Source organism: Pleurotus ostreatus (assembly GCF_014466165.1).
Source record: "Pleurotus ostreatus strain PC9 chromosome Unknown scaffold_1, whole genome shotgun sequence".
In the NCBI taxonomy this organism is placed as follows: Eukaryota; Fungi; Basidiomycota; class Agaricomycetes; order Agaricales; family Pleurotaceae; genus Pleurotus; species Pleurotus ostreatus.
This window is the reverse complement of record NW_023503156.1, coordinates 3,859,901-3,887,825: the sequence shown is the minus strand read 5'-3', so window position 1 is coordinate 3,887,825 and position 27,925 is coordinate 3,859,901. Positions and strand designations below refer to the sequence as shown.

General features: G+C 49.8%; 9 protein-coding genes across 9 annotated transcripts; 4 read left to right on the top strand and 5 right to left on the bottom strand.

Annotated features, from left to right (window-relative positions):
- Positions 1-23: 23 nt before the first annotated feature.
- Positions 24-2,501, top strand: PC9H_001418 (uncharacterized protein; the record flags this gene model as incomplete). The annotated part of the gene is made up of 9 exons (XM_036771068.1): positions 24-293; positions 344-571; positions 622-802; positions 861-996; positions 1,044-1,361; positions 1,419-1,758; positions 1,804-1,904; positions 1,962-2,312; positions 2,363-2,501. 9 exons carry the CDS (start codon positions 24-26, stop codon positions 2,499-2,501), a joined length of 2,064 nt encoding a protein of 687 aa, XP_036636913.1.
- A 346-nt stretch (positions 2,502-2,847) lies between these two features.
- PC9H_001417 (uncharacterized protein) lies at positions 2,848-4,500 on the top strand (the record flags this gene model as incomplete). The annotated part of the gene is made up of 1 exon (XM_036771067.1): positions 2,848-4,500. The coding sequence occupies one exon, from the start codon at positions 2,848-2,850 to the stop codon at positions 4,498-4,500; it is 1,653 nt and encodes a 550-aa protein (XP_036636912.1).
- A 1,185-nt stretch (positions 4,501-5,685) lies between these two features.
- Positions 5,686-8,302, bottom strand: PC9H_001416 (uncharacterized protein; the record flags this gene model as incomplete). Its single annotated transcript, XM_036771066.1, has 18 exons — positions 5,686-5,713; positions 5,771-5,855; positions 5,912-6,140; positions 6,195-6,626; positions 6,676-6,720; positions 6,774-6,811; positions 6,864-6,887; positions 6,949-6,989; positions 7,048-7,078; positions 7,130-7,164; positions 7,216-7,237; positions 7,293-7,402; positions 7,458-7,496; positions 7,553-7,613; positions 7,682-7,797; positions 7,846-7,878; positions 7,932-7,985; positions 8,037-8,302. The coding sequence occupies 18 exons, from the start codon at positions 8,300-8,302 to the stop codon at positions 5,686-5,688; spliced, it is 1,689 nt and encodes a 562-aa protein (XP_036636911.1).
- Positions 8,303-9,810: 1,508 nt separating this feature from the next.
- PC9H_001415 (uncharacterized protein) lies at positions 9,811-11,301 on the bottom strand (the record flags this gene model as incomplete). Its single annotated transcript, XM_036771065.1, has 1 exon — positions 9,811-11,301. One exon carries the CDS (start codon positions 11,299-11,301, stop codon positions 9,811-9,813), a length of 1,491 nt encoding a protein of 496 aa, XP_036636910.1.
- A 1,159-nt stretch (positions 11,302-12,460) lies between these two features.
- On the top strand, positions 12,461-15,922 carry PC9H_001414 (uncharacterized protein; the record flags this gene model as incomplete). The annotated part of the gene is made up of 22 exons (XM_036771064.1): positions 12,461-12,651; positions 12,708-12,761; positions 12,813-12,845; positions 12,887-13,014; positions 13,065-13,125; positions 13,185-13,333; positions 13,384-13,405; positions 13,457-13,491; positions 13,545-13,575; positions 13,627-13,667; positions 13,718-13,741; positions 13,801-13,838; positions 13,889-13,933; positions 13,983-14,414; positions 14,464-14,695; positions 14,748-14,832; positions 14,884-14,894; positions 14,952-15,064; positions 15,126-15,246; positions 15,362-15,438; positions 15,499-15,631; positions 15,693-15,922. The coding sequence occupies 22 exons, from the start codon at positions 12,461-12,463 to the stop codon at positions 15,920-15,922; spliced, it is 2,286 nt and encodes a 761-aa protein (XP_036636909.1).
- Positions 15,923-17,411: 1,489 nt separating this feature from the next.
- On the bottom strand, positions 17,412-18,484 carry PC9H_001413 (uncharacterized protein; the record flags this gene model as incomplete). Its single annotated transcript, XM_036771063.1, has 2 exons — positions 17,412-17,912; positions 17,966-18,484. 2 exons carry the CDS (start codon positions 18,482-18,484, stop codon positions 17,412-17,414), a joined length of 1,020 nt encoding a protein of 339 aa, XP_036636908.1.
- A 665-nt stretch (positions 18,485-19,149) lies between these two features.
- PC9H_001412 (uncharacterized protein) lies at positions 19,150-21,809 on the top strand (the record flags this gene model as incomplete). Its single annotated transcript, XM_036771062.1, has 9 exons — positions 19,150-19,485; positions 19,549-19,630; positions 19,687-19,746; positions 19,801-19,891; positions 19,951-20,368; positions 20,419-20,633; positions 20,690-21,234; positions 21,291-21,599; positions 21,658-21,809. 9 exons carry the CDS (start codon positions 19,150-19,152, stop codon positions 21,807-21,809), a joined length of 2,208 nt encoding a protein of 735 aa, XP_036636907.1.
- A 56-nt stretch (positions 21,810-21,865) lies between these two features.
- On the bottom strand, positions 21,866-23,296 carry PC9H_001411 (uncharacterized protein; the record flags this gene model as incomplete). Its single annotated transcript, XM_036771061.1, has 8 exons — positions 21,866-22,030; positions 22,085-22,192; positions 22,253-22,372; positions 22,434-22,541; positions 22,600-22,623; positions 22,684-23,001; positions 23,056-23,142; positions 23,213-23,296. 8 exons carry the CDS (start codon positions 23,294-23,296, stop codon positions 21,866-21,868), a joined length of 1,014 nt encoding a protein of 337 aa, XP_036636906.1.
- A 2,074-nt stretch (positions 23,297-25,370) lies between these two features.
- Positions 25,371-26,693, bottom strand: PC9H_001410 (uncharacterized protein; the record flags this gene model as incomplete). The annotated part of the gene is made up of 5 exons (XM_036771060.1): positions 25,371-25,852; positions 25,907-26,309; positions 26,360-26,451; positions 26,504-26,605; positions 26,651-26,693. 5 exons carry the CDS (start codon positions 26,691-26,693, stop codon positions 25,371-25,373), a joined length of 1,122 nt encoding a protein of 373 aa, XP_036636905.1.
- Between the last annotated feature and the right edge of the window lie 1,232 nt (positions 26,694-27,925).

Sequence of the window (27,925 nt, the reverse complement as noted above, 5' to 3'; positions counted from 1 at the left end):
ATTCTACCCAGTTTCCAGCCATCATGGTGTACATCCCTCCTCCCCAATCTGCGGGCCCTTCGACGACCTCTTACGCAGAGGCGTACCAAAAGATTTTGGCGTCGTATCGCCAGTCGCCCCTGACCACCGCCTCGTCCGTTGTACTACTTGTGGCCACCGACGTAGACGCCCTATGCGCCGCAAGAATGCTCGCCGATCTGTTCAAACAGGACGACCTGAGCTACAGTATTATACCTGTGTCAGGGATGTCAGAGTTTGGCCAGCGGGTCAATGAGCTTCGTGCTTACCCAATGGTGAGATTTGGAGCCCGTCTTAGCAAGATATCGTTGCGACGCTCTGACAGCTTCATACAATCGTCCTGTTGAACATGGGCGGCGTGATAGATTTGACGCAAGAAGCCTTTTTTGGTTCGTTTGAAACATCGGTCACGATTCATGTCATCGACTCCATGCGGCCTCTGAATCTGCACAACCTCTTCTCGGGGGGCGAGAATGCTGAAAGGGTAATAATTTGGGATGATGGCGAAGCGGATAAACTTGTGGAGGAACGCAAGGCTCTCCAGGTTATTACTGTGAGTTGATATATATACAGTGGTGGTAAGGGATTTACTAATGTATATAGTACACTCCAATTCCTGACTCAGATGACGAGGAAGAGGACGACTTCTCTGGAGACGAAGAGCAGTCTGGGGACGAGGATGAGGGGGATGATTACGAAGAGGACAGCGAGCGGCCACGCAAACGTCGGTCAATAGGCGATGGCGAGCGACGTTCAGGGAAGCGACGGCAGATCTCGCAAGTGCGTTCCATACTTCTTCTACGTCACCAAAATCTCGTTCTCATTGGACTCGCAGGGTGTAGACCGTGATGAATACGAACGACACGTATCGCGCGTGGATAAATATGGGCTTTCCGGTTTATCGCACGGCCAAAGTGCTGCTTGCACGATATACATCCTGGCGAATGTACTTGAACGTGTCGATAACGATATCCTTTGGTAAGTTCCACATTTCATATCATCTCTATCTTACCTACGTCTTTCAGGTTCGCCATATTAGGTCTCACTTTCCAGTACACAACTTCCCGAATATCCCGCGAATACTACGAAAGCTACCACTCGATCTATAACGACGAAGTATCCCGTCTGAACCGGCCGCAGGCGGGGGATGTTAGCCATCACGCACTGAACACAATCAACCCAGATGATTTAGACGTTCGCGCTACGGATGAGCTGAGATTCACCCTGTTCCGCCACTGGAATCTCTACGACGCGATGTTCCATTCCAGTTATGTAGCGAGCAAACTGGGGATATGGAAGGAACGTGGACGGAAACGGTTAACTGGGCTGCTTGCTAAGATGGGGTACGTTTTCTGTGTCCAAGCCCTTGACACATTGATCAAGAAACCCTTCGATTGCAGATTCTCTATACCCCAGACACAGCAACCGTACTACCATATGGATATGGACCTCAAGAAACAACTCATTTCTCAACTCAACACTGTTGCTCCGGAGTACGGCCTCGTCGAATTATCATATCCGTCCTTCATGCGTTGTTACGGATACAGGTCACAACCGTTATCAGCGGCGGACGCAGTGGAGGGCATTGGCGCCCTTCTAGATGTGGCGGGTGGGATAAGAATCGAGGTTGAGGTGGAAGGCGCCCGAAATGGAGGGGAATGGTTTGGTGGAGGAAGGGTTTGGGAGACGAATGGAGCGAAGGAAAATGCCAGACGGAGGAAAGTTGAAGAGAGAGAGAATGTGCCTCCAGGAGGACAAGCGAGGAATGGGGTCGAGAAGCCGAAGGCGAATGACGATGGTCAAGATGACTCGGATGAACAAGCCGGGGCATTGGATGAAGAGTGGTGGGTAAAGAACTTCTGGACGGCGTACGATGCGTTGACAGAGTAAGCCTTTACGCTTGTCTTCAAATGCTGTCCTTACTCCGTTTATTCGCTGGACAGCATATCGGCACTTCGGGAAGCGCTATTACTGTCAATGTCTCTTCATCGGGCAATTATCCGTCAAGGTACTTCGATCATTGACAAACAAGACATACGGACCATGCGCAACTATCGCATCGTTACCCTGACGCAAGGACCCGACCTCGCTCTGTTTGCTCATCCAGGTGTCCTTACGCGGCTGGCACTTTGGTTAATCGATGCACTGCGAGATCGCCTACCAGCGACTACGCTCAGTGGCCGCTCCAAAAGAAAGGGCCTACCCCTAGTAGTGGCTTGTTTGAACGAGGCAACAGAAAGTTACATTGTGGTGGGTATGATGGCTGCTCTTGATTACGGTAACATACGGAAGAAGTGAGCGTTTCCTCTACCAGTAAAATGGTCTTCTAACCCCTGCCTTTCAGCCAATTCGGTTTGGCCTTCATTGATGCTGTGGAACGGACAAATGCGAGGGGCCAATACGCGACATTCCACTCCAATGTATTTGAAATCGCTCAGACGGACCTGCAAATTTTCCTAGAGGCACTCTGCGAGGCGGAATGAGCGTTCCGATGGAGTGGGTATTTATTGAGTAGCCCGTTGTGTAATTGCTTTGCTTCTGAGATTATCTAACTATGTACGCTATACCTATTGTATTTCTAGGATTATTAAACTGCTTGCACCCCTCGGGTATGTGAAAGCAGGGTCAAGGTGGCACTGCTGGCCCTACCAAATTCTTTGGAGGTCCCTCTGAATGAATGACCAAGAGGTGGCCGCTAAAGCTTGAAGCTTGAAGGTCCGACTACATGGCCTTCTGTGGCTTCATGGATTTGGTTATAAGGAATCGCGATAGCCTCGTACAACGTTAACTCCCCCCAACCTTCCATTAGCAACTTTCGATCAGCACTGGATGTCCACGATTCTTTGCCCCGGAACTAGTGGACTTCATTACTCAGGTGTCGCAATCGCACCCTCTCCGATTTCGAGGCTGCCGGCAGAGGTTCTTCGAGAGATCTTTAGGTTATCGATACTTGAAGACGACATACAATTTAACACTCCTCGATGTGCGATTCTCTCGCACGTAAACCGCCTCTGGAGGACGGTGGCGTTGTTTGACCCCTCCTTGTGGACATTTATCACAACCGATTGTGGCCGCTGGATAGAAGCACATATAAAACGATCAGGAAATCGTCCACTTTCAGTTCGAATGGACATCGAGGTCCTCACAGAAGCTACCTTAGAAAACATCGACCAGGTATTTTCGCAGGCCTCTAGGCTTCAGAAAATTGACATCTACCACGCAATCCGAAGCGAGACCTCTGGAGGGCTGGAGCCAAAAGAAAGGGACAAACTGTGCGCCAGATTCTTCGCTAGCCTACAACGATGCTTCCTCCTCCCGATGCCCATGCTCCAGACCTTCGACCTGCTCGCCAGCGAGCTTTCTGGAAGATTGATTACACTTGGAGAAACACCTAACATTCAGTCTATGAAAATAGCCGGCGCTGGCCTATCCTCGTCGCCTTCACTGGGGCAACTGGTCTCTTTGGAAATTCGGCTGTACGTCCGCCTACCTTTGGACAAATTTGCAGCGGTGCTTGCTACAATGAAGAATTTGTCGGACTTACGTATCATGTATCCCAACATCTGCGAACACACCGTCTTCCCCGCTAGCCCTCGCGCAATCACCCTCCCTAGGCTAAAGATCTTCAGATTTGTAGGCTGCGCTCTTGGATACGCGATTCTGAAATACTTCACCATCGATTCTCCGGTCTTGGATTGCCTCGAACTGGGCGTCATGGAAGAGGACTCTACAAGCTGCGCCGAACCTTGCGATCCGTCAGAGATTCTTCCAAATTTCCTGGCGATGATCCAGTTCTTTCCTTCCTCTTGTTTTGAGAGACAAAGCCTTACAATACACTCCACCACTGCCGGTCTTTTCACCCTCTCTTTGGCCTGCCGACCGCAGGACGCGAAAATACGAAAGATGGTATACCAGGCATACTATGTGGATATTGCTGGCCTCTACAAACTACTCCCAATCGGTGGTATACGTTGCCTCACTCTTAAAGAGGAGGACGACTGCGAAGAGAGCGATGACGAAGATACGAATCATATATGTGTTTTCGATCTTCTCGATGGCCTCGACTCACTAGAAGAAATACGACTTTTCGATCCGAAACATTTGCATGCCCTATCAGTCTTGCTCGACAAGCACCCAAAAATATTACCCTCCCTCAAAAACCTCGTTCTAAGATTTCGCCAATGCGAGGAGCACTTCACATGGCTTCAGCAAATTATGACGAGGAGGCCTTTGAGGCGGCTGACTCTGCTTGACTCAGATATTTCGTGGACTAAAGTTACATTGATGCACCATCAACACCGCGAAATGGAAATCCGCATATGGCCCCCGATGAATAGCAGCCTCTACGCTCACGAAGTGCTCAGTAATGGTCAGACCCAGACTTATTATGACTCGCCTACAAACATGCTCCCAATTCAGTTTATTTTGGGACATGCTTATGACGAACCAGTATCACGTCTTCTCAACGAATCGCAGGATTAGTACTACTACTAGATTACGAGCCTAGATTCCAAAGCAATGTACAGACGCCTGATAGGGAACAAAGGATGCTAAATTACACGCAGTTGGAATCCTCCTTCTCGCAAGTATAGAACCAATCGATTCGTAGTAATAGTACAGTTTGCACTTCTGAGTAGTATGCCTTAAATTACGTTGATCTCTTCTATTTCCTCATGAACTCCACGAAGTAACCGTGGAAGCGAAGCCGTCACGGTTAGCACCTTGATTGATGACCCCGTTTTGGCTGACGCTCAGCTGGAAAGTCGATGCAACGGTGGAAAGCGAGTAAATGAAGATGTTTGAGGACGCGTCGACATTTGCCATCTGGTTCTGGCAGTTAAAACTGTCTAAGCAAGCCTGCGCGTAGTTTTGGAAGAAACTGTAAAGGCCAGCACCTGAACGACGATATCAGGTAAGGTTCGTCGCTAGAGGAGAGGTTACAAACCGAAGACAATGATATTAGAGGACGATTGTATCCTCAAGCCCCATGCCGACGTTATGCTGCTGGTAAATGTGGGATCATGGAATGCAGTGTTGGAAGTGAACGGCGCCGGAGCCGCGGGGGCTGGTTGATAATAGGGCTGAAGGATATACGTTAGCGTCCAAGTGCGCGGTGTTACCAAACTGCTCGTCGCACCGTCTCTGTCTGGATGAGCCCCATATAATGGTTCTGGGCGTTGACGAGGTTGTATTGGTAGAGAACATGATGCTCCGCTTCAATGGTCATTATTCAGACTCTGAACTCACCCAGGAGCTGGGGGGACGACGACTTACAAGCTAAGACCAAATACGTTAGTCAGATATACAAGGAAGGATACCGATTGATGGGGCATACCTGTTCCAATCATCCATACAGGTCCAGCAGACTCAGAAAAAATGCCACGTCCGGAGAAGATAGAGATTTGTGAGGAGCCATCACCATCAAGATCATGATCAGCGAGCCAAACCCAGGTGCCCTGAAGAATATCCCTCAGATCAATACATTTTCAACCTAACGCGAGCCAAACTTGCCTCCAAATATGCGGTAGCTTGAGGAGTAATGTGCAATGCCAAGAATGCCGCAAAGCAGTTGTTGAAGTTGAGGCTTCCAGACGGGCAGGAAGCTCTTTCGAGGTTTGTGCCGGCAGCTAATCCCCGGATGTGTCAATGGGCGCCTTACACTTGCTGTTACACAAGACACTGACCTCCGCCAAGTCTGTAAAGATCGTGTTAGCTATTTTCTTTGAATATCATTAACATTATTAACACTAACCTGATATGCGAGTCCCACATTCCAGCACCACCCTGTTGGTTGGCGGGCTGCTTGACGTTCCATTCGACAACAATTGCGCCAGGGGCTGAAAAGTACACAGGTTGAATGAGACAGGGAGAGTGTAGAACGGGAATGACTAACCGGGCCCCACAGTCGAGAATACGATGTCCGAAATTTCCGTCAAGCCTTGAGAGTTGGTTTCTCCGACTCGCACCACAGGGACGGGGTTATTTATATTGTTAAAGGTAGCTCCTTTGCCCGCAATAACAGTCCAAGCTTCTCCGGTCATCTGGGTACCAGCCGGGATCGTCAGAGTGGATGTAACGATGTAAGTACCAGCGTCAAAGAAGATAATCTTGCAACCCGAGAACTAGATGTTCCGTGTTAGCCAGATACAACGGGCGTGAGTGGATGAGGTTCGCACCTGATTGAATATTGCCTGAAGCGCAGCCGTATCATCTGTTGTGCCATCACCCCTTGCACCGTGGTCCTTCACGCTCACGATTTGGCTGAGGGAATACGCAGCGTATTGTGGGTGAGTCTTTCCAAAGATTTTCCCTGAAGAGTCCAGCAATGGAGCAGGCTTGTTAGGCGTAGGAATATTTCCCTGTGTGAATGCGCCATTCGCATTGACTCCGGAATACACGTTTCCTTGGCCCCAGGACGTGATCGTAGTAGTCCCGCCACTGAGAACGGTTGCACCACCAGCGACACCGACGGCGACGGGCACGTTGTTCAACTTTATGTTATTTAGCACCAAGGATCCCCCTAGCCTTCCGTTGCTTGGTTGAGATGTTCTAACGAAGATGGGAGTATTCGTCACAACGGCGTCGATTATAGCCTCCGCACCAACAGTCTTCATTTTCCATCAGTCGGTGTCTTCGGTAATATAGACAACGTCGTACCTGTGTTTCCTGTGTGACGCCTCCAGTGGAAAGGTCGAAGCCAACCTTAGAAGACATGGTTAATGAAACTGTAACGAATTATAGTCGATCCAACTCACTTGACAGTTGTTGATGGTAACTCCCTGGAAGGTCCATCCTGATGCCGAATTGGTGAGCGTGATTCCCAAGAAGAGGAAAGAGAACCAAACCCCAGTTCCAAAGGCCAAATATAGCTGAAGAAGAATAGATGTAAGACTACGATTGTCAACATCTCATGGGGGAGTTGCTACTCACCCGTATCAGCGTTGTTCATGGTCACATTGCGTACGGTAAATCTAGTAGGAGATGAACTCCGCGAAAAGGGAAAGTCTTGCGGCCCGAATGTCTACTTACTGTTGATTCCCAACCCACATACCAAATTTGCCTATAGGAGTTTAGCAATGGGACGTGGGGTCGCGCGCGGGGAAGTACTTACCTCCATTGAAGACCATGTCACCCATGTATCCTCCGCTGATCCGAAGTGAGCATCACCGGGTTGGTCGAGGAGGAGGATCGACATACCTGCCATTTTCCATCCAGATACCTGTAAAGAATCATCAGTACATGCCTTCTTCGATCAACCGCCGGCCGAAACTTACCCTGATGGGCGTTGCCAGCAGCCGTGCTCAGCTGGAATACAATGTTCATCAAGGAAGTAGCCTGTGCTACTTGCCAGTGAATACCAGTCCCTGTAGCACCGGCGGGCATCCTGCGAAATACTGCATTTGTTTCTTTTCAAACGTGACATTGGGTAAGGCAAATACCTGCGGGTGTCGATCACGAAGTTTCGGACAGATCGGAAGCTGCCAGGGGAAGTCATCGTTAGCAGAAGGAGATCACGAGAAGACCATATACTCACAAGTTATTCTGATTGGTGTACCATTGGGCACCATTACCTCCTGGAATGTACGGGTCGGCGTCTATCGGTAGATTTGAGTAAAGTTACATACGTGTAAGTTGTCAAAATGAAGCGGGACAGCTCACTCACCAATGACGGCCATCCCTACGAAGTTCGCTGCAGCGAGAAGAGTAGGTAGGTTTCGGGCATCGCCAATTAACTGGGTGTAGTAGTAAGGCACAATAGGCGAAGTAACCAGGTATGTGCTGTAACGAGCAAGTTAATTAGCTCTGGCATTTAGTTATATCACCTACCCGGCGGGGAAATAAACTAAGGCCGGGGTAACACTAAATGGAAGAGACTCAGCCGAAGCCCAGGAGAACAGCTGTAAAGCCCATACGTTGACGAATGGCAAGAGCCACCCCCACAGCGACCTCCAGAAGATATAGCATTGCTATAATGAATCTTTCAGTAAAGCACTAGACGGTCCTGGTCTATAACTCACTTGATCGCTGCTGTATCATCAGTTACACCATCACCTCTGGCGCCGAAGTCTTTCACATTGCGAAAGACCTGGTATCCAGCAGGATTAGGGTTAAAGGCTGCAGTTCCCTGATGCTTGATAGTTTGTAGCCAAAAAGGTTCACCCGGAGCGGCAGTCCCAGCCCCAAGCGGTACACTGCATGACGTGCCAAGGGCAGTCACCGACGAAGTGAAGGATAGGATGAGAGCTAATAGGGCGAAAAGCATTGGTATAGGTTTGGTAGGCATCCCGGGGGTAGCTTGAGCAGTTCCTCTGGCTAACCAATGCACTTTATACTGGTGAATTATATATTCACTTGCGACCAATGGCTTCGCCGGATCCGTTGATGTAGAAAGGCGAATGCGACCGCATGGTCAACGTACAAGATCAATGTATCGGGCACTCTCATTCGGTCCTTGCGTGCCATACTCATCCCAGAAACCCACCCATACATGGCGATGAGCTGGCATATGAGGTCACCTGTATAAACCGTGGGGCCAAAAGGCGTTAGCGATGAGGCGTTCCGCAAGGTCATTTGAAAGAAGCAGGTATTCCGGAAAGGTGAATCCAGTCGGGTTTCGCGAGCTAATCACTCACAACAGGCCATCATTGCCGGATTTAAAGCTGGGTATGTGGGGGTAGCCAGGAGTGGCCATGTCGGAAGCCCTTTTCTGGGACATTTTTCCGAGAGTCCGCGACGATGGCAACGGATTGCTCGAAGTTCATCAACGAATGTCTCGCGCAATCTGACTACGTCGCGTGGTTGTAGCGCGGGTCCTTCGAAACCTGTGACCTCCGTGCTTACTTCCTGGTACCATCCTTTATCGGTCAGTATCCGCTCATATTCTGCCACGAAGGACAATCACCTTCTCGCGTAGAGTATAATGTGGGAGGTCCGAGGCCGCCTTGGCGTGCGCTTGTTAATATCGGTGCTTTGGGCTTCTCCGCCAGTATGGTATCATAATGAGCATTCTGAATCTACTCAGTCACCTGCTATGTTGGCCTCGGGTCATGCGCAATGGACGCTCCCGTTCTCGCAAGACCAGATGCTCTTTTGACGCCCGTAGAAGAACAACCTCGGCTGGAGACTTGCCCATTGTGGACGGATCTCTCGCCGTGGGCTGGGAACCAGCGACTACGGCTAACCCCTCGAGAAGTCCCCGGATGCAGATCCGGGGAAACGGACCTACACGTCCCCATCTTTGCGTATACGAGCATGCGTCTGCCGCGTCGCCTACGACGGCGTGATGCGGCGAATCATGCTGTTGACCGTTTAATGAGAAGCACTATCATAGATGCATACCTCGTGCCACGACGATGGGATACATCACGATCTGTTGCCGTCTTGCAATGCTGCAAAGTTCTGCCACGTCCTAGGCTAATCTTTCTCAAAGACTTAGTATAGCAAAGTATAGCAATGATTGAATTGGGTGTCTCTAGGAAGGCGAGCGCTCCACAATCGTGCGTGTCAGTGTCTTCCCGGGCATAGAGATCAAGAACCGTACTCACAACTCAAATTCCGAACCTCGCTTCCTGCCTCTAAACCCGACTCAAATCCGACACGACTACACCACGGCCCATGGGAAACGGAAGCACAGAGTGTTGGGAATGAAAGAAGAAAGCGGGGGAACAGTAGATTTGTCACGAATACCGGTGTTATACATCCTGTCCTATTCAGGGGAACTACTCTTACATGTACGGGGCATTGCAAATTGGCCAGAAAGGTTGCGCAGGGGGTTGGGGGTTGGGTCCGGGGTCATACAGTTTGCAATCCAGCAGCGCGAAGCTTACTGAGCATTGCCACGTCCCGAGGGTTCCGCTTTACGTCCAAACGGGGATTCATGAATTTCGGACGAGCAAATTCTGAGACCTCTGCCGAGTACCATCTTGACTCCAGCATTTGTGCTAGCACCCCGTCTGTAGAGGAAAGGCATGTCCCGAACCTGATCGTTTCTAGCCTTGGGCACAGGCTAGGCGTTTGGGGATTGGGTGGGTGAATCGTCAGAAGCTGCAGCACTCTGTCCGTGATAGGAAATGTGACCCCACGCAAGTCCGAGACCTGCAGCTCCTTCAACGAGTGACTTGTTGAGCGGAGACACGAAATGAGAGCATCGTCGGACTCCAAAACTTGGGTAAAGCGTAGGCTAGTGATGTTGCATTGTGATCGGCCAACAAAGTTGATAAATGAAGAAGGCTGCCACACAATTGAACTGGTGCTGCTCTCGAGATCGGTAGAAGCATCAGCTACCATCAGATACAGGAGGTTCGGGAGTATCAAGTGATCGAGGAAAGAGCCTAATGACACCATCGAGTGAATTTCGAGCGAGTTCAGGTGATGATGAGTGACGCATTTAGACCCGCTGGCTTCCAAAATCGGCGTGTTCACTACTTGTAGCTGTGCCTTCTTCAGATACGGACACCCAGCTAACAGTTGAAGGCACTGGTCAGCAGTAAGCGTTGTTTGGACGATGTTGAGGTCCAAGATGTGTGTCGTATTGAAGGAGTACGACTGCATGACCTGATCACGAAAGCAAAGCCAGAGTGACCGTAGTCGAGTTGCCGATTTCGAGGTAATACGCAGTGGATGTGTAGGATGTCCTGCTGTCCCGCCCTTGCTCAGGGTGATCACCACTGACTCGAGGAGTGGGGCATTCCCATTGATTATGCCGTTGACAGATGAGAGGTGCGTAGAGGGGATGGTCAAGGAAAGATGGTTCAGGCGGTGAATATTAGCGGCTAGCAGACCAAGCAGAGGATGAAGTTGCAAGTCAACGGTTGGAGCGTAGACATTGAAACACAACGCTCCTTGGCCTGAGCGCCCTAGCCATAGCTTCACGTGACGCGTACGTTCATTGGCGTTGAAGGGACTAAGCACGACGAACAACGAGCTCCAAAGCATGGGTGTGGATATTGCTAGGTTTCTCCAAGAGGAGCAGACTTGCGTCAGCAACAGGGGTGCCTTCGTGGACGCTGGACTGATATACCGATCGGCCGGCAAACAGTGAAAGAATATTTCCTGCATAATGTACACAGGAACTTTCCAGATGGGAGCGAGCAGGGAGAGTCGAGTCTGCGCGTCGTCGCATTCCTGCCGGAGCTTGGCAGCGGCAGAGAGAGCTGCTGCAAGATCCGAAGCCACTTGTTGGAGGCGAGTCTCGCTCTCCACTAGACACTGTCGAAGCCGACTCGCTTCGTCGATAATTGGGAGATAGTGGTGAGTCCCAAGAGAAGTGATATGCGTCGACATGCGTGATACGCCTAGTAGGCTATAACAACATCCAGTAGATTGACACCGCGCAAAAACAAGCCCTCACCTTCTCGGACACGATTGTGAACTGCAGCTCGTTGCCTCCGATGAGATTGTGCGATATAGGGCACACGACAATGGCAACGCTTGGAGCTGATATATATACGAGATCCACGTTCAGCGCCTGAGTGTTACGTTACGAAAACGCATCAAATCTAGGACCTGCGTTAACCGTGCCAGCCAATGCAGACTCGTAGATTTCGCCAAGGGAATCTCTCCAACCCTCCGAGAGTCCGACGAAGGAGCAAGAGAAGAGACTTGAAGCCACAAAAGAATCCGGGACTTGTGGGCTTTCTAATTCCGAAAATCAAGATGTGTACATATGCGGCTGAAAATGACAGAACGACATGTTGCACGCAAAAAACTCACGCCTGGCAAGTAACAGGGGCTGCATAGGAGACAGGAGGTGTCCTCAAAATCTTTCGGAGGTCCACATTCGCACATGGCTCGCCACCACCGAAGGTGGTGAGAATATTCTTCCAATTGCCTAGCAGCGACCTTACGCTCACGGAGTCTTTGGAAACGGGTCAGCCACGCATATGACATGGTTACCTGCACTCGAATATTCGTTGCTTTGCGTCAGCGCTAAGGCCGACCGATACCAGCGACTCACGAACCATAATTCCGTAATTGAAGCTTGAACGCTTGAAAAGACTTGCGCTATTAATATTTCACGTCCAATAAGTTAGGGTCGCCGGCCCCGGAAAGTGCTATGTTCAACCTTAATTTCTTCCTTCAACTTCAACTCGGACCCTCACAACTTCTTACGGACTCGCCACTGGACTTTTGGATTGCTTCATGTTGGCAACAACCAGTAGAACCTTCAACTTGATCTTCTGATTCTGAGAAATGGCCCCACAAGCGATTAATTGCCAGGAAGTCATTAAAGTAAGAAGGTTCTAGTCCTCGTAATGATATCAGTGGATCCAATTCAAAGCTAACGTACGTAAAGCGAGCAGGGTAAAACGGTTGGATTCGTGCTCGAGGAAAATTTACTGAACTCCAAATCCCCCAATTCGATTTCAGGATGGTCACATTGATTAGCGCCATCCTAGTGTGGTTCTTGGCTTTGAGGGCGACTTTCGGTGTGCGCTTTACCATGGCCGGCGCAAATGCTACAGATTCCCTGGGGTTGAGTCGGACTAGGAAAGACCCGTTCTGGTTGGAGGCAATCAAGCATCAGGGCATCGCGCCATTCCATCCAAATGCGTCCCAATATCCAGTTTTTCGCAATGTGAAAGACTATGGCGCTAAAGGGGATGGCGTGGCAGACGATACTGAGGCTATCAAGTAGGTAAGTTTGCCCTTGACGGGAGTCCTTTCTAACGCGACGATGGTTCATCCAGCTTGGCGCTTTCAAGTGGGGACCGCTGTGGCGAGGGAACATGCCCGTCCTCCACGTACGGATGTTAACTGCTGTAATCATCCCAGGCACTGACACGAACACCTAGTGTCTCTCCCGCGCTTGTGTACTTCCCCGCCGGGTGAGTGAGCCATGAATCTGGACTTACCACGTCCATCTCAGTGAGGATATCAGGAAATACGTTATTTCTCGACCCATCATCGCTTGGTACTATTCCCAGCTCATCGGTGATGCCAAACAACCACCGACATTACTCGCAGCTGCTTCATTTGAAGGAATGGCGGTTATAGGTACTTTTAACCCTCGGAGCGCCATCAGCCACTGATGGATTATTGTGCAGACGCCGATCCTTACATCCCTGGTGGGGGAGGTCGGCAATGGTACATAAATCAAAATAACTTGTCAGTCAGAAGTCTGTCCAAGTGGACGATGTACTGACAGAGCGAAAACTCGATTGTAGTTTCCGATCTGTTCGAAATTTCATCATTGACCTGCGTCGGATGCCATCTTCTGCTTCCGCAACTGGTCTTCATTGGCAAGTGTCTCAAGCCACTTCTCTGATGAACATCGTCGTGCAGATGTCCACGAAAAGAAACACTGGTCATCAGGGTATGCGAGCATATGTGTTCGGAATCCCCATATTCATCATCTTATTCTAGGTATTTGGATGGAAAACGGAAGGTTCTCCCCGGTTTAAATCTGTAAAGAGTAACCGGTTGATGTTGTACATAGTGGTGGGTACATGGGCGACCTAACATTCAACGGGGGTGAGACAGACATTCTCTACAACGCCCCACCATCGCTAAACCCATTGCCCTAGGTAAATATGGAATTTGGGGAGGCAATCAACAGTATGCCTGCCATATAACTCGGACGCTCCGACCTGACGAATAAATGAGCAGATTCACTGTTCGTAATGTTGTTTTCAACGACGTTCAGACAGGTGGGTTTCTTTGATCTATTAATACTCGCAGAACTCACACCAAATCCTAGCTGTATACGGTGTTTGGAATTGGGGTCAGTCATGCCTTTACTCTGGGTTGCAGACCGCTTCTTACACACTACATCATATATAGGTTGGACATTCCAGGGAGTTTCTATCAATAACTGCCAGGTACGGACAATACGTGCATTGTCAGCGTACCGAGCCTAAGGAATTACTAGATCGGCTTCGACCTACAAATCGGGGGGACAACAGCTGCCGCACAGGTGAGAGTGAAACGTTACTCTACGGTATGTCGCGACTTACGCCACACAGGGTGTAGGGTCTGAGGCGATCATCGACGTTGAAGTCAGGGATACGCCAATATTCATTCGCACGTCTGTGTCCAGCCAAGGACAACTTCGAGGCTCTCTGGTTCTGAATAACATCGAACTCAACAATGTCAAGACGGCAGTAGGCGTCGCTAGTGGAGAGGTGCTCCTTCAAGGCGGGAAGCATAAGATCATCGATACGTGGGCGCAAGGCAACATATACTCCACGTCCGTTTACCACAAGTTCGTACAGGCAGAGGTCGCGTCGCCATACAAACCCGCCTCGTTGCTGGATAAACACGGTAGAATAGTCTCGAAGATGCATCCTCAATACGAAGATATCAGCGCCGACAGGTTCTTGAGCGCCCGAGATCACGGTTGCAAAGGGGATGGCCATACTGATGAGACCCAAGCCCTCCAAACCTTGCTCAATAAAGTTAGTTGGCTCGCACTGCTGTATAGCATGCTTCTTACAATCTTATTAGGCCGCAAACGAGAACAAGCTCGTATTTATAGATGCTGGTGTTTACGTTATCACGGACACACTGAAGGTCCCCGCTGGAAGTCGTGTCGTTGGTGAGGCCTGGTCAGTCATTTCGGGGAAAGGAAAAAATTTCCAAGATCCGAATGAGCCTCGAGTAATGGTGCAAGTTGGTGGAAAAGGATCAATAGGTACTGTGGAGATCACGGACATCATGTTCTCCACGATTGGGCCAGGTAAGACTGCATTTCCGGTGTATCGGGTTGTACTAAGACGCAGCACGGGCAGCGGGTGGCGCTATCGTGATAGAGTGGAACATACGCGATCCTGTGGGCCGACCTGCAAGTTGCGGGATGTGGGACTCCCACATAAGGTGAGTAATACGTTCTTCCGCCGCTCCAAACAACTTCTACGAGATTCTCAGATTGGGTGGCGGTACGCTTGTTCGCAGTAGAAGCTGGAGTAAATTTGACCTAACTTGAATGCGTCCAGCTGCTGGCACTGATCTTGATTTTGCCCACTGCCCGAAAGGCTCAGCAGACGATGCATGCATGGCGGCTTTCCTGGCACTCCACCTGACGAGGCACTGTTCGGCGTATCTCGAGGTTTTTACACGTCCTTCCTTGGATTACCTTGTGTTGATCTCTGACGGCATTTATCCGTCAGGGAACGTGGGTATGGCTTGCAGACCACGACCTTGATGTACTAGAAGAAGATCAGATCACTCTTTTCTCCGGGAGAGGTATCCTGTCAGAATCTCAAGGTCCAGTTTGGATGATTGGTACAGGTGAGCAAGCTGAGAACTGAACGCGTCCGTATTTGTCTCACACCGACACATTGGTTAGGATGTCAGTTCCGTGTTGATTTAACTGCCAGGTAGAAGCTGACACTGCATCATATAGCTGAACACCACGTTCTCTATCAATATAATCTATACGAGGCCAAAGATCATTATATGGGTTTGATACAGACTGAATCGGTGAGTGCGCTCTATACTAAGGCCAATAATTACATGTCTCACTGCTCAATCATCTGTTAGCCATATTTTCAGCCCACGCCTGCCGCGCCCCACCCGTTTCCGCCGTCCGAAAAATATAATGATCCATCCTTTGAATCACTGACCTCTTCCTGGGCGTTGTACGTTCAAAAATCTCAACGTATCACCATCTTTGGTTCGCTGCTTTTATGTTTCACTCAATTGTATTTCTTCCACGGCTAATTTACTTCTACCAGGCGCCGGGTTGTACAGTTTTTTCAACAACTATAGTCAGGCTTGCCTTGACACGAAGACGTGTCAGTCCCAGATCGCCAATATCGACACGAGCACCAGTGTTCGTATCTACGGCTTGTCAACCGTCGGGGCCACCTTCCAGCTCAGCATCAATCATGTCGGTCTCATTAATCAAGCGGATAATCAAAATGGATTCCAAGAGACCGCTACGGCATTCTTGACTGAGCCATAAATCCACCGTGTTCATGTAATATCTGACGGACATCATTTCTTGCACTTGTATTATATAACTTGATAAAGAGCACTCCTGCTATTGTACAGCTCTCACCGCCAGTTGTTACAATTTTTCACACATGGGTGGCTGAACAAGATATGTGAAATGTGCCAATCGTCATGGGTTGGCGATTGTGTGATATGATTGTCTCCGTTCTTGTCCTTCTCCAACCAGCCATGCCTGCAGAGTTCTTCATGAATCGGGTTAACCACCGAGATTACTGGATACCAGCCACTAGCAGAAATACGCATTTCGAGCGGCTCCGAGCTGTATGGTAACTTTGCGGTAGGTGCTGATCGGACCGCACGTCAACATCACTGCGTTAAAGTTGAAGCCGTTCTGTGCTCAGTCGACGGGTACCTTCGAACTGACACTGGCCACGGAGACAGGGTTTGGAGCACGGAGGTTCTACACTCGGAATGTCGCACCAAGCCAAGTGCTAGACCGGGTTCTGGAGCCAGCTGAAGCAAAGTTTGGCTTCTTATCGCAGCATAGGTGACTAGACTAAGAACACACGTTCACTGTGTGCTCATCTCTTGGCAAGAAATACAACACAGATGCGAGAGCAGCAGCGAGACCTGTGGGTGCGCAACTTGGCATTGATGGGGCGTTGAGCCCTCCGAGTGGCTTGCAATTAGACGCCCGTATCCAGCGCTTCGTTCTCGACATCATACACTGGCCGTGACTCACTCATGGTGAACATGCTGGAGCACTAGAAGCTTCCCTTCCTCTGTCTCACAATCCTCGGAGTGTGCTCCCACTGTATACCGAACCGTTAACAACCCTCGGTCTAGACAGAACTTCCTTGGAGGTTGTTGCGCCAATCGCTTGGAATATTTATTTACATTCCGCCTCGAGGAAACCTCATTCCGAACGACGACGCCACGAAAAAACTTTCCCATTCACCTTGGTGTCATCGAGCTGTGCCACCGTCGAGGATAAATGCCCGTTATATCGGACCAATCATCTTCTCTGGACATTTCATCAAACGATTCTATTCTGAACGACTGCTGCAGCGACTCTTCGAGGCACAGCTACGCTTCTGTCCAATATCGACTTACATACTCGAGGCATCCTTCGCGGAGATCGCCAGAGACTGAGAAACGTGGTGAAGGGGGATCATTACCAGAGCGTGGGGTGCATGCTCGTAAACAGTCTTCTGCTCGGCGGAAGGAGACATACGATCGTCCAGGACCGGTTCCCATCTGTGAGTGTGATGTTTCCGTTAGCAAAACTGCAAGCAACGAGGCTTACCGTGGTGTATTCGAAGCCAAAGACTTCATATTCTTGATTACCCTTTGCTTCATTCTAGCCTGCTTCCTGGTTATCGTTATTCGCCAGGTCGCGATACCGATCGTCGACGAATATGAATATGTACCATAACATAAGGTCTTTATACAGTTGGAAGCATTCGATACATCATTAGATGGTCATGCATGACCTACATTCATTCCTCGTATATACGGACCCCATTACCGCCCCAACTTCGCATAACGGCATTCCCATCTCCAGTCGGCTGGGTGAAGGCCACGTCGCCCTTCGACGGGTCCAGAGGACATCCATGAATAAACGTCGAAGCCGCGGCAGATAGCAATTTGCTCGCGATTCCCTGACGGCGATGTGTAGAAGGAACGAAGATTCGCGGAATCCCTAGAGGGGTTGGTAGAGGCGCGGGATCACAGAAAAGCCCCGAAGTTGTGTCAACAGCGATCAACCTTGAGGTCTCCTCTGGTCCCAAATCATGGGAGGCTGTTGCATTGGTCGGCGTCGCGATAGCCATGGCTGTCGAAATGCGTTGGGCTATCACACACCCCACTATCTTCTCTCTGAATGATCCCGCAATCGCAGACGGCAGCAGAAATAGATAAACTTTCGATGCACGAAGAGCTTCGGAGGTGAGAGGCGGGGAGGAAAGGGCGAGGTTAATGGTATCGTAGAGAGTAGCCAGCTGAAGTTTCATAAATCAGTCAGCACTGCACTAGGACGTAGCAACCACCGTACCTTGGAGCCAATCTTCCCCCCAACATCTGCTCTGACATGTAGTATCCGGCCCCGCTTGCCGTTCTTTATTCGGACGCTGTCCTCTACAGTGACTACGCCAGCCTTTATGGCTTCCCTTTCCTCTTCTTTCCCCCACTCCAAACCACGTTGGACTCTCGAGCAATGTGCTCTATGAAGCGCTTCGTCATCCGGTGCCCCCTTCGTGTATGAGAGATCACAAGTTGGGCATGTCTTTAATATGGAGGTGTCGATACAGAAATGTAGCTGTGTAAGAGTTCGTTGCTTGTTTTGCGTTTTATTCCTTGTGTTACTGTTTGCGCTCTGCGATGCAGTCCCTTTGAGCTTCAAGCGTTTCGTTGGATGTGGATTGGTAATGTTCACGACGGAGGATTGGTCTGTCAATGGCCGCTTTCTCTTGCTCTCTGGGAGCGGTGGAGACGACAGGTCAGACACGGGAGAAGAAGGGTATCCCGCTCTGCTGTTGCGAGACCCGTATGTTCTGGTGATTGCGGGGGTCATTGGTGAAGGGACTCAACAAAGCGGCGATCGCGAGTCATGGCGCGTTGTTTGTAATTATTACGGTACGCGTGAGTCACCTGATCCGATAATAGGCGCACTTTCAATAGGCGCTGATCTTTTGGGATTATCCGGCTTCGGGACGGAAACGAATCCTTACAACTTTTCATGCATCGTCGTCAGGCCATTGAAGCGGTTCGGACGACATGTATCCAGTCTAGGAACTCTGCTACGGCGGCGAGGGCAAAGGTGCGTTGTCGCGACGCTAACTGCTTGGTCGCTGCTGATGCCACGTTCTCATACAGCCAGCTTCATGGGAAACTGACTCTGCGGTTTCACCCCCTTCTCTGAATAAATGGAGTCGACAACTACCAAGTTTCTCGACTCGAGGGGAAGGGCTCAATGGCACAGGCAAATGGACTCGTCCGACCACGGAAGCGCCGGGTACCCCCAGGAGCACACCTCATCCTACCGTATTTACGCCTAATTCTTTTCAAGGACGCACTCCAAATCATGCCTCTAGCTCAAGGCATCCTTTACCACCAAAATTCTCACTGAGTGGGCAGCGGAATCCCCCCGGCACCTCCTCGAATACTAGATCTAATCTGTCGCAACGTACCACCACCCCGAAGGTGACGAGACTGAACCAAGGGCCTTCTAATGGTTCAATGTCTAAGTGGACCCGAGAAGCACCTCCTCATCCTACGCAACGGAATCAGCAACCTGGACAAGGCTCTTCGCCCTCCGACTTCTCGTCCTCTACTTCGACAACGAGGCCAACTCCTTCGCAAAATGCCATTCCTTACAATCACTCCGATACTAATCTTGCAATTGGTTCCAAGAGAGATAAGCTAGCCGCTCTAGTCAAGCTGCCCCGTGTAGATGGGGCGTCTAACGCGGATGCGAATAACGAAGGAAGACAACATAGCCGCGTCGTTCGCAAAGATCGTACATCGATTCTTGCGCGTCGAGGCGACAACGTCGCAATTCCTAGCCACTCGCGGGTATCTCAGAAACACGGCGATCATACTCTCAAAGTCAAGCGGAATAAAACCAGTTTGCCGAAGGAGAAGCAGGTCGCTGCGGACGTGTATATCCCATCTACTGTCTCCGTGGGGACATTATCTCGGCTTCTGGGTGTAAAGTTAGGTCAGTCGGCTCTACAATTTACTCTTACCCGTTTTACGATGGCCTATCACCCTCAGAGACCCTTCAGCGGAGAATGTTTCGAGCAGGAATGGGAGATGAATCTTCGTACGATCATGGTAGGCCCACTTCATTAATGCACCTGCACCCTGTTGACTATATACCGGCGTAAGTCCTGACGTCTGACTACGCTGTTTTATTGGCTGAGGAATTTGGCCGCAACCCGATCGTCAACGATGAGGCTGCTTTCGACATCTATGCCCCGTACGCATGCTAGTCTCCTACTTTTTCACTTGCAAATTCCTAACATCACTGATTTGAAGACCCGCGCACTCTGATCCCTCGAAGTTACCATCCCGGCCGCCCATCGTCACCATTATGGGGCATGTTGATCACGGGAAAACAACCCTTCTTGATACTCTACGCTCAGCCTCCGTAGCCAAAAGTGAGGCAGGTGGCATTACTCAACACATAGGTGCCTTCTCTGTTCCCGTCCCCGATTCTGGGGGTTCTTCTGGTTCCCCAGATTCCATCACCTTCTTGGATACACCCGGGCATGCGGCATTCTCAGCCATGCGTGCCCGTGGGGCTCGAGTAACAGATATCGTAGTCTTGGTCGTGGCGGCAGATGACGGCATCATGCCACAAACCAAGGAAGTGATCAATCTCATCAAACAAGATGAGGGTAAGGTCGGGGTAGTAGTCGCAATCAACAAGGTTGATAAACCCGACGTCAATGTCGTAAGTATCTTGTATCCGGTTAAATGACGATTCCCTCACTATCTCCAAAGGACTTCGTCCAGAAGGCTTTACTAGCAGAAGGAGTGCAACTCGAGGTCTTCGGCGGTGATGTCCCCTCGGTCGAAGTCTCTGGTTTGACGGGACATGGGCTCCCCAATCTCGTAGAAACCTTGTCTGCGATGGCTGAGATGCAGGACTTGCGTGCTGAACGAGAGGGCCCTGTTCAAGGTTACGTGTTGGAATCGAGAGTCCAAAAGGGCCTCGGGTAATTCGCTTTCATTTCCTACCATGAACTCCGCGCTGAAGTCTTCCCTTTATCAGCCCAGTGGCCACCGTCCTGGTGCTTCGAGGATGTCTCAAAACAGGCTCACACATCATTAGCGGAGTTACCCACGCCAAAGTGCGTGCGATGAACAACTCCTCAAACAAATCCGTAAAGGCTGCGTATCCTGGAACTGCAGTCACTGTTTCGGGGTGGAAGTCTCTTCCTGATGCAGGCGACGAAGTGCTTCAAGCCTCGGAGGGCGATATTAAAAAGGCAGTGATTAATAGGATGAGGCAACGAGACTTAGAAGCGTCTCTTGCGGATGTTGGAGCCATTAATGCCAACAGAAAGCTAGAACGCGAACGTCGTGAACTCGAGCTAGCATCCCCTGAAACACACGCAGCACCGATTCCCGTTCACGACTCCTCGGAAGATCAAAAGGTTCTGAGGCTCATCGTGAAAGGGGACGTTAGTGGGAGTGTTGAGGCCGTTGTAGGGGCCCTGGAAGGCATTGGGAACCACCTTGCATCTGTGAAGGTTGTGTCCTCTGGTGTCGGCGACATCACTGAATCAGATGTCACTATGGCTAAAGCCGTCGATGGTGCGTAAGAGTCATGATTTAGCTCTTGCTATAAGCAGTATATTTATCCGATTTAGGGATTGTCGTCGGGTTTTCGGTGACCACGCCTCGTGCCATGGAGATGCTCGCTGCTCAAAATCAAGTTTCTATCCTCTCATCGGGGATCATATACCGGTTAATGGACGAAGTAAAGAGTCGTCTTGTCGCTCTCCTTCCGCCTGTCTTAGAATCCAAAGTTACTGGCGAAGCGACAGTCCTACAATTATTCGACATCCATCTCAAGGCAAAGACGATTAAGAAAGTCGCCGGATGTCGAGTTGTCAATGGTATCATAGAAAAATCTAGAAACGCCAGGGTAATTAGAGATGGGGTGACGATTCACGATGGTGAGCCGCCTGGCCTTTAGGTCCCCTTTGCGCTAAACTCACCCTGTGAACACGCTAGGGACACTGGACACGATGCGTTATCTGAAGAAAGATGTGACTGAGGTTCGCAAAGGCTCCGAATGTGGTGTTAGCTTTGGTGATTTTTCCGAGCTTCAAGAGGGAGACTTGATACAGATCTATCAAGTTGTAGAGAAGCCAGCTACATTATAGACCTAGACAGCAGTTTTACTAATTGACCCTCCATTCAACGTTAATTATTATGTTTTTCAGCCGCGAGCCTTGTTGGACCCATCCAAAACCACCTCCTTCCCTCCAATCGTGCCTGTTCTTCCACCCACACCAAACGTTAGACTGATGTTTCCAAGGCTTTGGGTTGGTTTCTCCAAGACGGTCCAACTCCGAGTATCTTGCTTGTGCAAGTGCAATTCAACCTAGGAGAATGAGACGTTATGATCATGTGTGGCATATAGACACATCACTCCGACCTTCGATCCCAATACGCTGTAAGTCGAAAGAGTAGGGTCGATTGGGCCAAAAAGATCGAGTTTTCGAGAAAATCGTTTAGACTGGGGTAGATATAAATCTATCGATACCTGGGGGGACCCTGATGAGCCGAATGTCGCAGACAAAATGCGGTCATGGGCGGTACGTACCTGGGAAGCTTCGAATGCAATATTGCTTTTATCTTTGTCAACTGCTTTCGCGAAGACAGATACGTGAACTTTGTCAACGGTTTGATAGTGATCGATTCGACAAGAGACTTTTTCTTCGGTCTAGTGTGTTAGGATAAATAAGAGTACGGGTCTATGTCTATGAGCTTTGATAAATGCTCACCGTGATGTCGGAGACTTTGGGTGTGAACACATGTCGTCCCTTCGTGCAACCCTCGATTTTCAGAAACTCTTCAAATTCAAGGACTTTGCGCTTGCAGCACAGGTACCCCTATAGATGGACCGATCGTCCAGCTGATCGGTTTTGCTCATCCCATCGGGAAACTTACCTTACTACCTTCTCGAAAGAGTGGCTGCAAAGGGTAGGGTCAGTGAGCGGGATTCAGCCTCTCGACCGATGGATAACTGCTCACTGGTAAAGGGTGATACATGCAAACCGAACCCTCACCATCCTCACTTCTATTCAGAGCGTCACTAACAAAGGCAACCCCGCAGCCCTTGCGTCTGCACCGCGTACCGGGACTTACGGGGACACTTGGATCGTCTTCCTCTTGGATAACGGGAGTCGGCGCGATCACGGCGTCCTGTGACGCAGTTCGTGTCTGCTTTGAAGACCCATAAACCTCTTTACCGTCTGGTGTCTCTGTCATGTGCAAACTGGTGTTGGGGGTCGACTTTACGGCCTCCACAGGTGCTGCATTTGCGTCGTGTTGATCTGCTGTAGAACATCCCTGTATCAAGCTGGTGAGCACAATACTCAAAGCTGTATCGACGAACTCAAGTACAGGTATTTTCAGAAAATCGTCGAAGTCTGTCACAGGCTTGTTTACATCCTGACAGCAAGACCATGACTTGAGTCCTTCGTGGAATACCTGTCCACACAGAAATCTTCAATGTCCTGACCCAGTGAAGAAGTTACGGCTTCGCGTCGAGTAAGCTCACCGGAGCACCAGGGTGATGGATGCAAGGCTCGCTGGTACCCTCTTCGAAGTCCTTCTTGCATCCATTCCGTGAGCAAATAGGCATGTTTGTATATCGCGCGAAATAGGACGATGTGTACTTGTTCTTGCAAAGAAGAGTTACGCAACAATCATATCGATCCTCCTAGTAGTACTCTGCTTACGTAAATAATCGAACTTTCCAGTGAATTCAATAGCGATTCAGCGTCTATGTCGAAGTCCATCATAGAATACATGACGTCTGGGGGTCGCTACGACGGGAATAACCATGCAAGGGAATTTCATGTCCGGCAGGTGTACGGCAAATTTGAAATACAAGACCCATAAGTTGCCCATAAGCAGATTAATGCGACATATTTTGAGACATAGATGCATCGGAAACACGCGAAGCGGCGAAGGCCTCTGGCAGGACAGTACTTAGCCGAGAGCTTAGGATCGTTTCGCAGGGATTGAGGGAGTGAAGTGACTCAAAGCTCTCGCAGTGAATTTCCATCTTGTAAGAACCCACCGGCATCAGTGGAATGGGTAATTACTGTCACGCTGCAAGTGGACCGATGCAGACGATTGTCTCCAGACACTGACTACGGGGCTTCAGTTAGCTTGCTTCGCGGGACGAAAGATTCCGCTTGAACATGTCAAGCAACATACTCGACGGAAATGAAACGGCTCCAGTCTCCAATCAGCGCACAGGTCAAATTTATCGAAGCCACTCTATCCTCCGAAAGCCGCTCGCAAAATCAAACGAGCGATCGAGGGACGAGGAAGGTGTCCAAGTAGTATAAGTAAGTATCAAGGGATGTTTAGGCGATTTTACCTTGAGTACTAGGCTGCAGTGAAAGCATGATCGATTTCTTTTAGGGACGAAGTCCGTCGCCACAGAGGCCATCCTCATGTACGGCGCGTGTAAATTGGCAGCAACGCATTCTCCAGATCGGAACGACAGACGCAGTACCTCAACCACATAGTAAGTTCCAGGTAACCTGAAAGTAGACGTCTGTTAAAGGAGCAGACTTGAACGCCAAAGGAACACGACATACTGGGCGCACGAGAACGATTTAGCTCGTGTATCATGCTTATCGGTGACCCCAAATTCTGGCCACTGTCATATGCCACACCTGCAAGCCAGTCTTACGTTTGACAGGAATAATGCTCCGCGGGCCTGCTGTATGAAATTCTTATCGTCCCAGGAAAGCGGCGCGAATGGATGGACGGAACGGTGATTCTGTTGTAATGAGGCTTCCAGTACTACACCAAAGCCCTCATTTCATTGGCTGAGAAAACAAGTCGCGATGGGGATGTAACGCGAGGAGAGTTGACGGTCATATTCAATCTATGATCTTTTCGTGTCCGTTGCGAGCGCTTTGTGCGATGAGAAGACCTCATTAAATTGGAGGAAAATATAAGCTTTTCTGGGATTCTCCTTTCAGAAACGTGGAGCTCACCCGCTTTTGCGACTACCCAATGTCAGAAGAAGGAACTTAATTGCGGACATCCTTAATGTTACGGACTGTTTCTGACACAACCTGTTATCGATGCAAATGAAGGCTTCATTGGATAAGAGCCGAGCCGGCAGTTGGTCTATCAAGTAACGATCAATGAGCTCTGAGTTTCATGAGTGACTGGGCGAAGCCACGGACTCAACTTGGAGATGGCTTGCCCAGAGACTTACTGGTATAGGCGACTAGAATTGATAGTACGAAACGCGCTGCTGTGTGACGATGTAGTGCCAGGAGAAGCGGTTTGCCGCTGTTTCGAATTGTTCACGACAAGGGTACGAGTGTTAGGTGACCATCATTCATACGTGGTAGGGGCGCCAAGACAAAGGGAGTTTGAGCCTCGGAGAGCATTTTCGGTCGCGTGACACTCTGTGTGGAAGAGTACGAGACATCACAACACAACGTCTCGTAGATATCTGCTGCGCTGGGAGTGAATGGCCTAAATGCTTCGAGCAGTAGCATATTTCAGCTCACGGTTTCCACGAATAGCTTTAGAGCTTCGACGCCGAGGTGCTCGATGCGTTGATACATTGAGGTATACCTTCTCGGGCGGGTAAGGTGAAATGAGAATTCAATTAGTTGCGTTGAGATATGTACGTACGTGGTGTATAAAAGCACCGGTTCATAGGAAATACGCATGCATTGTCATGATGTTATGCTCGGTCCGTATGCCTCCCACACCAAGAACCCAACCCCCCATGGACCAACACGACCGAGAATTCTGAGCATGGAGGCGAGGCGTTTGTATTTGTGATGAGTGCCGCTATTATGTTCGAAATGACTTGCTGCTGGATCACGAAAAAAATACGGGAGTCCGTCGTCCCGGAATTTACGTATGAGAGCCTGCCATGGGGAATACCTTTCGCCCGGGTGGATTACACCCTCTATTTTAACTGCCTTTCTGGCAGCATCGAAAGGACGACTGACGTATTCATACGCAAGTCCAGCCAAAGCGCCGCCTGTGACCAGAGTGACCCCATGGAGTATTCGGGGAATGTGGTGGACGAAAGAAGCGCGGGGCTTATCAGATATATCGTCCCATCGTGCCGCAAAATCCCGAGACTTGTTCTCGACCTGGGTAGCTGTGCGTCGTGTTATTTCGAACATTGTAAAGAACGCTGCGAAGCCTGTTGTCAATAGTAAATACCTCTCAGAAGGAGCAAACGATGAGCAAACGTCACCACAAGCGTCTTTAGCGCAACCCCAACCCCAGCCATCCCAGCCTCTACCAGCCATATCGCCGACTTCTTTCATCCAATACCTTACTTGGCGTATATCTTCTATTTGCCGACGCTTCGTGTGTCCTACAACCTGTGTGCCTCTGAATACCTCCTTCCAGGCGTGAGACCACCCATGCCCACCAGCACCCCCTTCAATAACGAGTCTCACATTCTCAGCTGGAGCGGCGATCAAAGCCTGTGTAGCCCCAGAAATGGCGCCTGCCGTAGCAGCCAGAGTCGTGGGGTGTGTATTTAAGTACGGTGAAAGAACGGCGGATGCTTCGGAATAAGTCGACCAGAGCACCGCACCTAGGAGTGCGTTCACCACCATTGGTGGAACAAGGTGTTTCGGTATTACCATAATCTAATGGGCTATCAGTGGGATTTGGGCACACACGCACACAGGCCACGTACACCATGGTCTTTGACCAACAACCGTATGTATCCCAGATTCAACGAAGAACCATGTTGCAAGGCGAGACCTTTCAGAGAGTGCCATCCGCTTACTACGAGTGTCGCATCGTCACCATGACCTTAGGTTGAACCACCGAACGCTACCTTTCGAAGGCCGGAAGAGGCGAACAGGCCTAGAAAAATATAGCGCCAGACTCCGGGTGGCTGTCCGTGCAAGAGCGGCATAGACGTTTCCAATTCGGTCTTCTAACACGATGTCAGAGGTATAAGAAACTTCAACAGCAAACGTACTGCTCGATGTATCCTCATGGTCAGTGGATATGGTAGCAATCATACGAGACCATGCAATTGTTCCACTGGTCGCGACGATCCTACGTGAGAACTTCGGCGACGCGAATCACTGAAGCCACAAACTGTGGCAAACACGATCTTCCACATCCAAGAAAGAAACTTTAATTTGTACGCTATGTAGGCACTTTTTATGTGAATTACTATCTGTTAGCCATCAGGGCTGAGTAATATATACTTCTAGTATAAGATACAGTCGCCAGGTAGATAACATCGCCGACAGAGTCTTGAATCTCCTGCTTTGGTACTCCCCATAGTGACCAAGACCTTAGTCTTCCTGAAATAGCGACATGTATCTCAGTAAATGCGGCCATCGAGATATGAGTGCTTTCGTATGTGGATAACTCCCAATCAATCGAGTCCTGGCTGATGATCTACTAAAGCGTTAGCGTGAATTCTGCGAAGAGCTTGAAAATGAGACATACTTCTCGCATATAATACTTTCGACACACGAAATGTAGTCCTCTTGCGTGATATAAAATGAGTCAAGAAGCCACTGGAAGGCTACACGAGGACTCCCTTCGACAGAATCAGATTGGCGACATGACAAAAGATGTAACTGACCAGCACGGGCCCAGAGTTGACTTAGAGAACCGAATGTTGATTTACTTGCAGATTATTATTACAGGATTTTATTTGCTGAGATGAACTGCTCACCTTTTCACTCGTGCTCGTGCTCTGGGTCCGCTTACTACAGACGTTACTTCTATCCCAAGTAAAGATAGCTCGTCATGCATGCTGCAAGCTGCTGCCTGTCGATATCGCGAAGACACTGCAGACCCAGCCGAATTTGTGTACGGAAAGGAGAGGATCGGGATGAGCTCACCATCATACGTATCTTCTTCTGAGATCATAATTATATTTCCTGAAGATGTGGCAAGTTGAGGAAAGAAGTCGGTTAGACTTAGATAAGGATCCATGATGTCGGCAAGGATCGATTTGCGCAAGCCGTCAATATCTTTCTGATTACCGCTATAGAATCCAGGCCGTAGGCTTGTAGGAAGCAGTGCTTTGTGCCCCTTCACTGAAGGATTCTGGTGGAGATAGATGACGCTAACCAAGTTTAAGGAGTGGTGAACGCAGTAGGACTTGATGGTCCCGCATACCCTCCCCCTATCTTCTTGGTAAGTTAGGTTCGCTGTTATTGGGGCGACTAGTCCCCACGATACACGCGGCAGCATGACTTGACGGTGATGCCAGAGACGCAGGATCTGTATA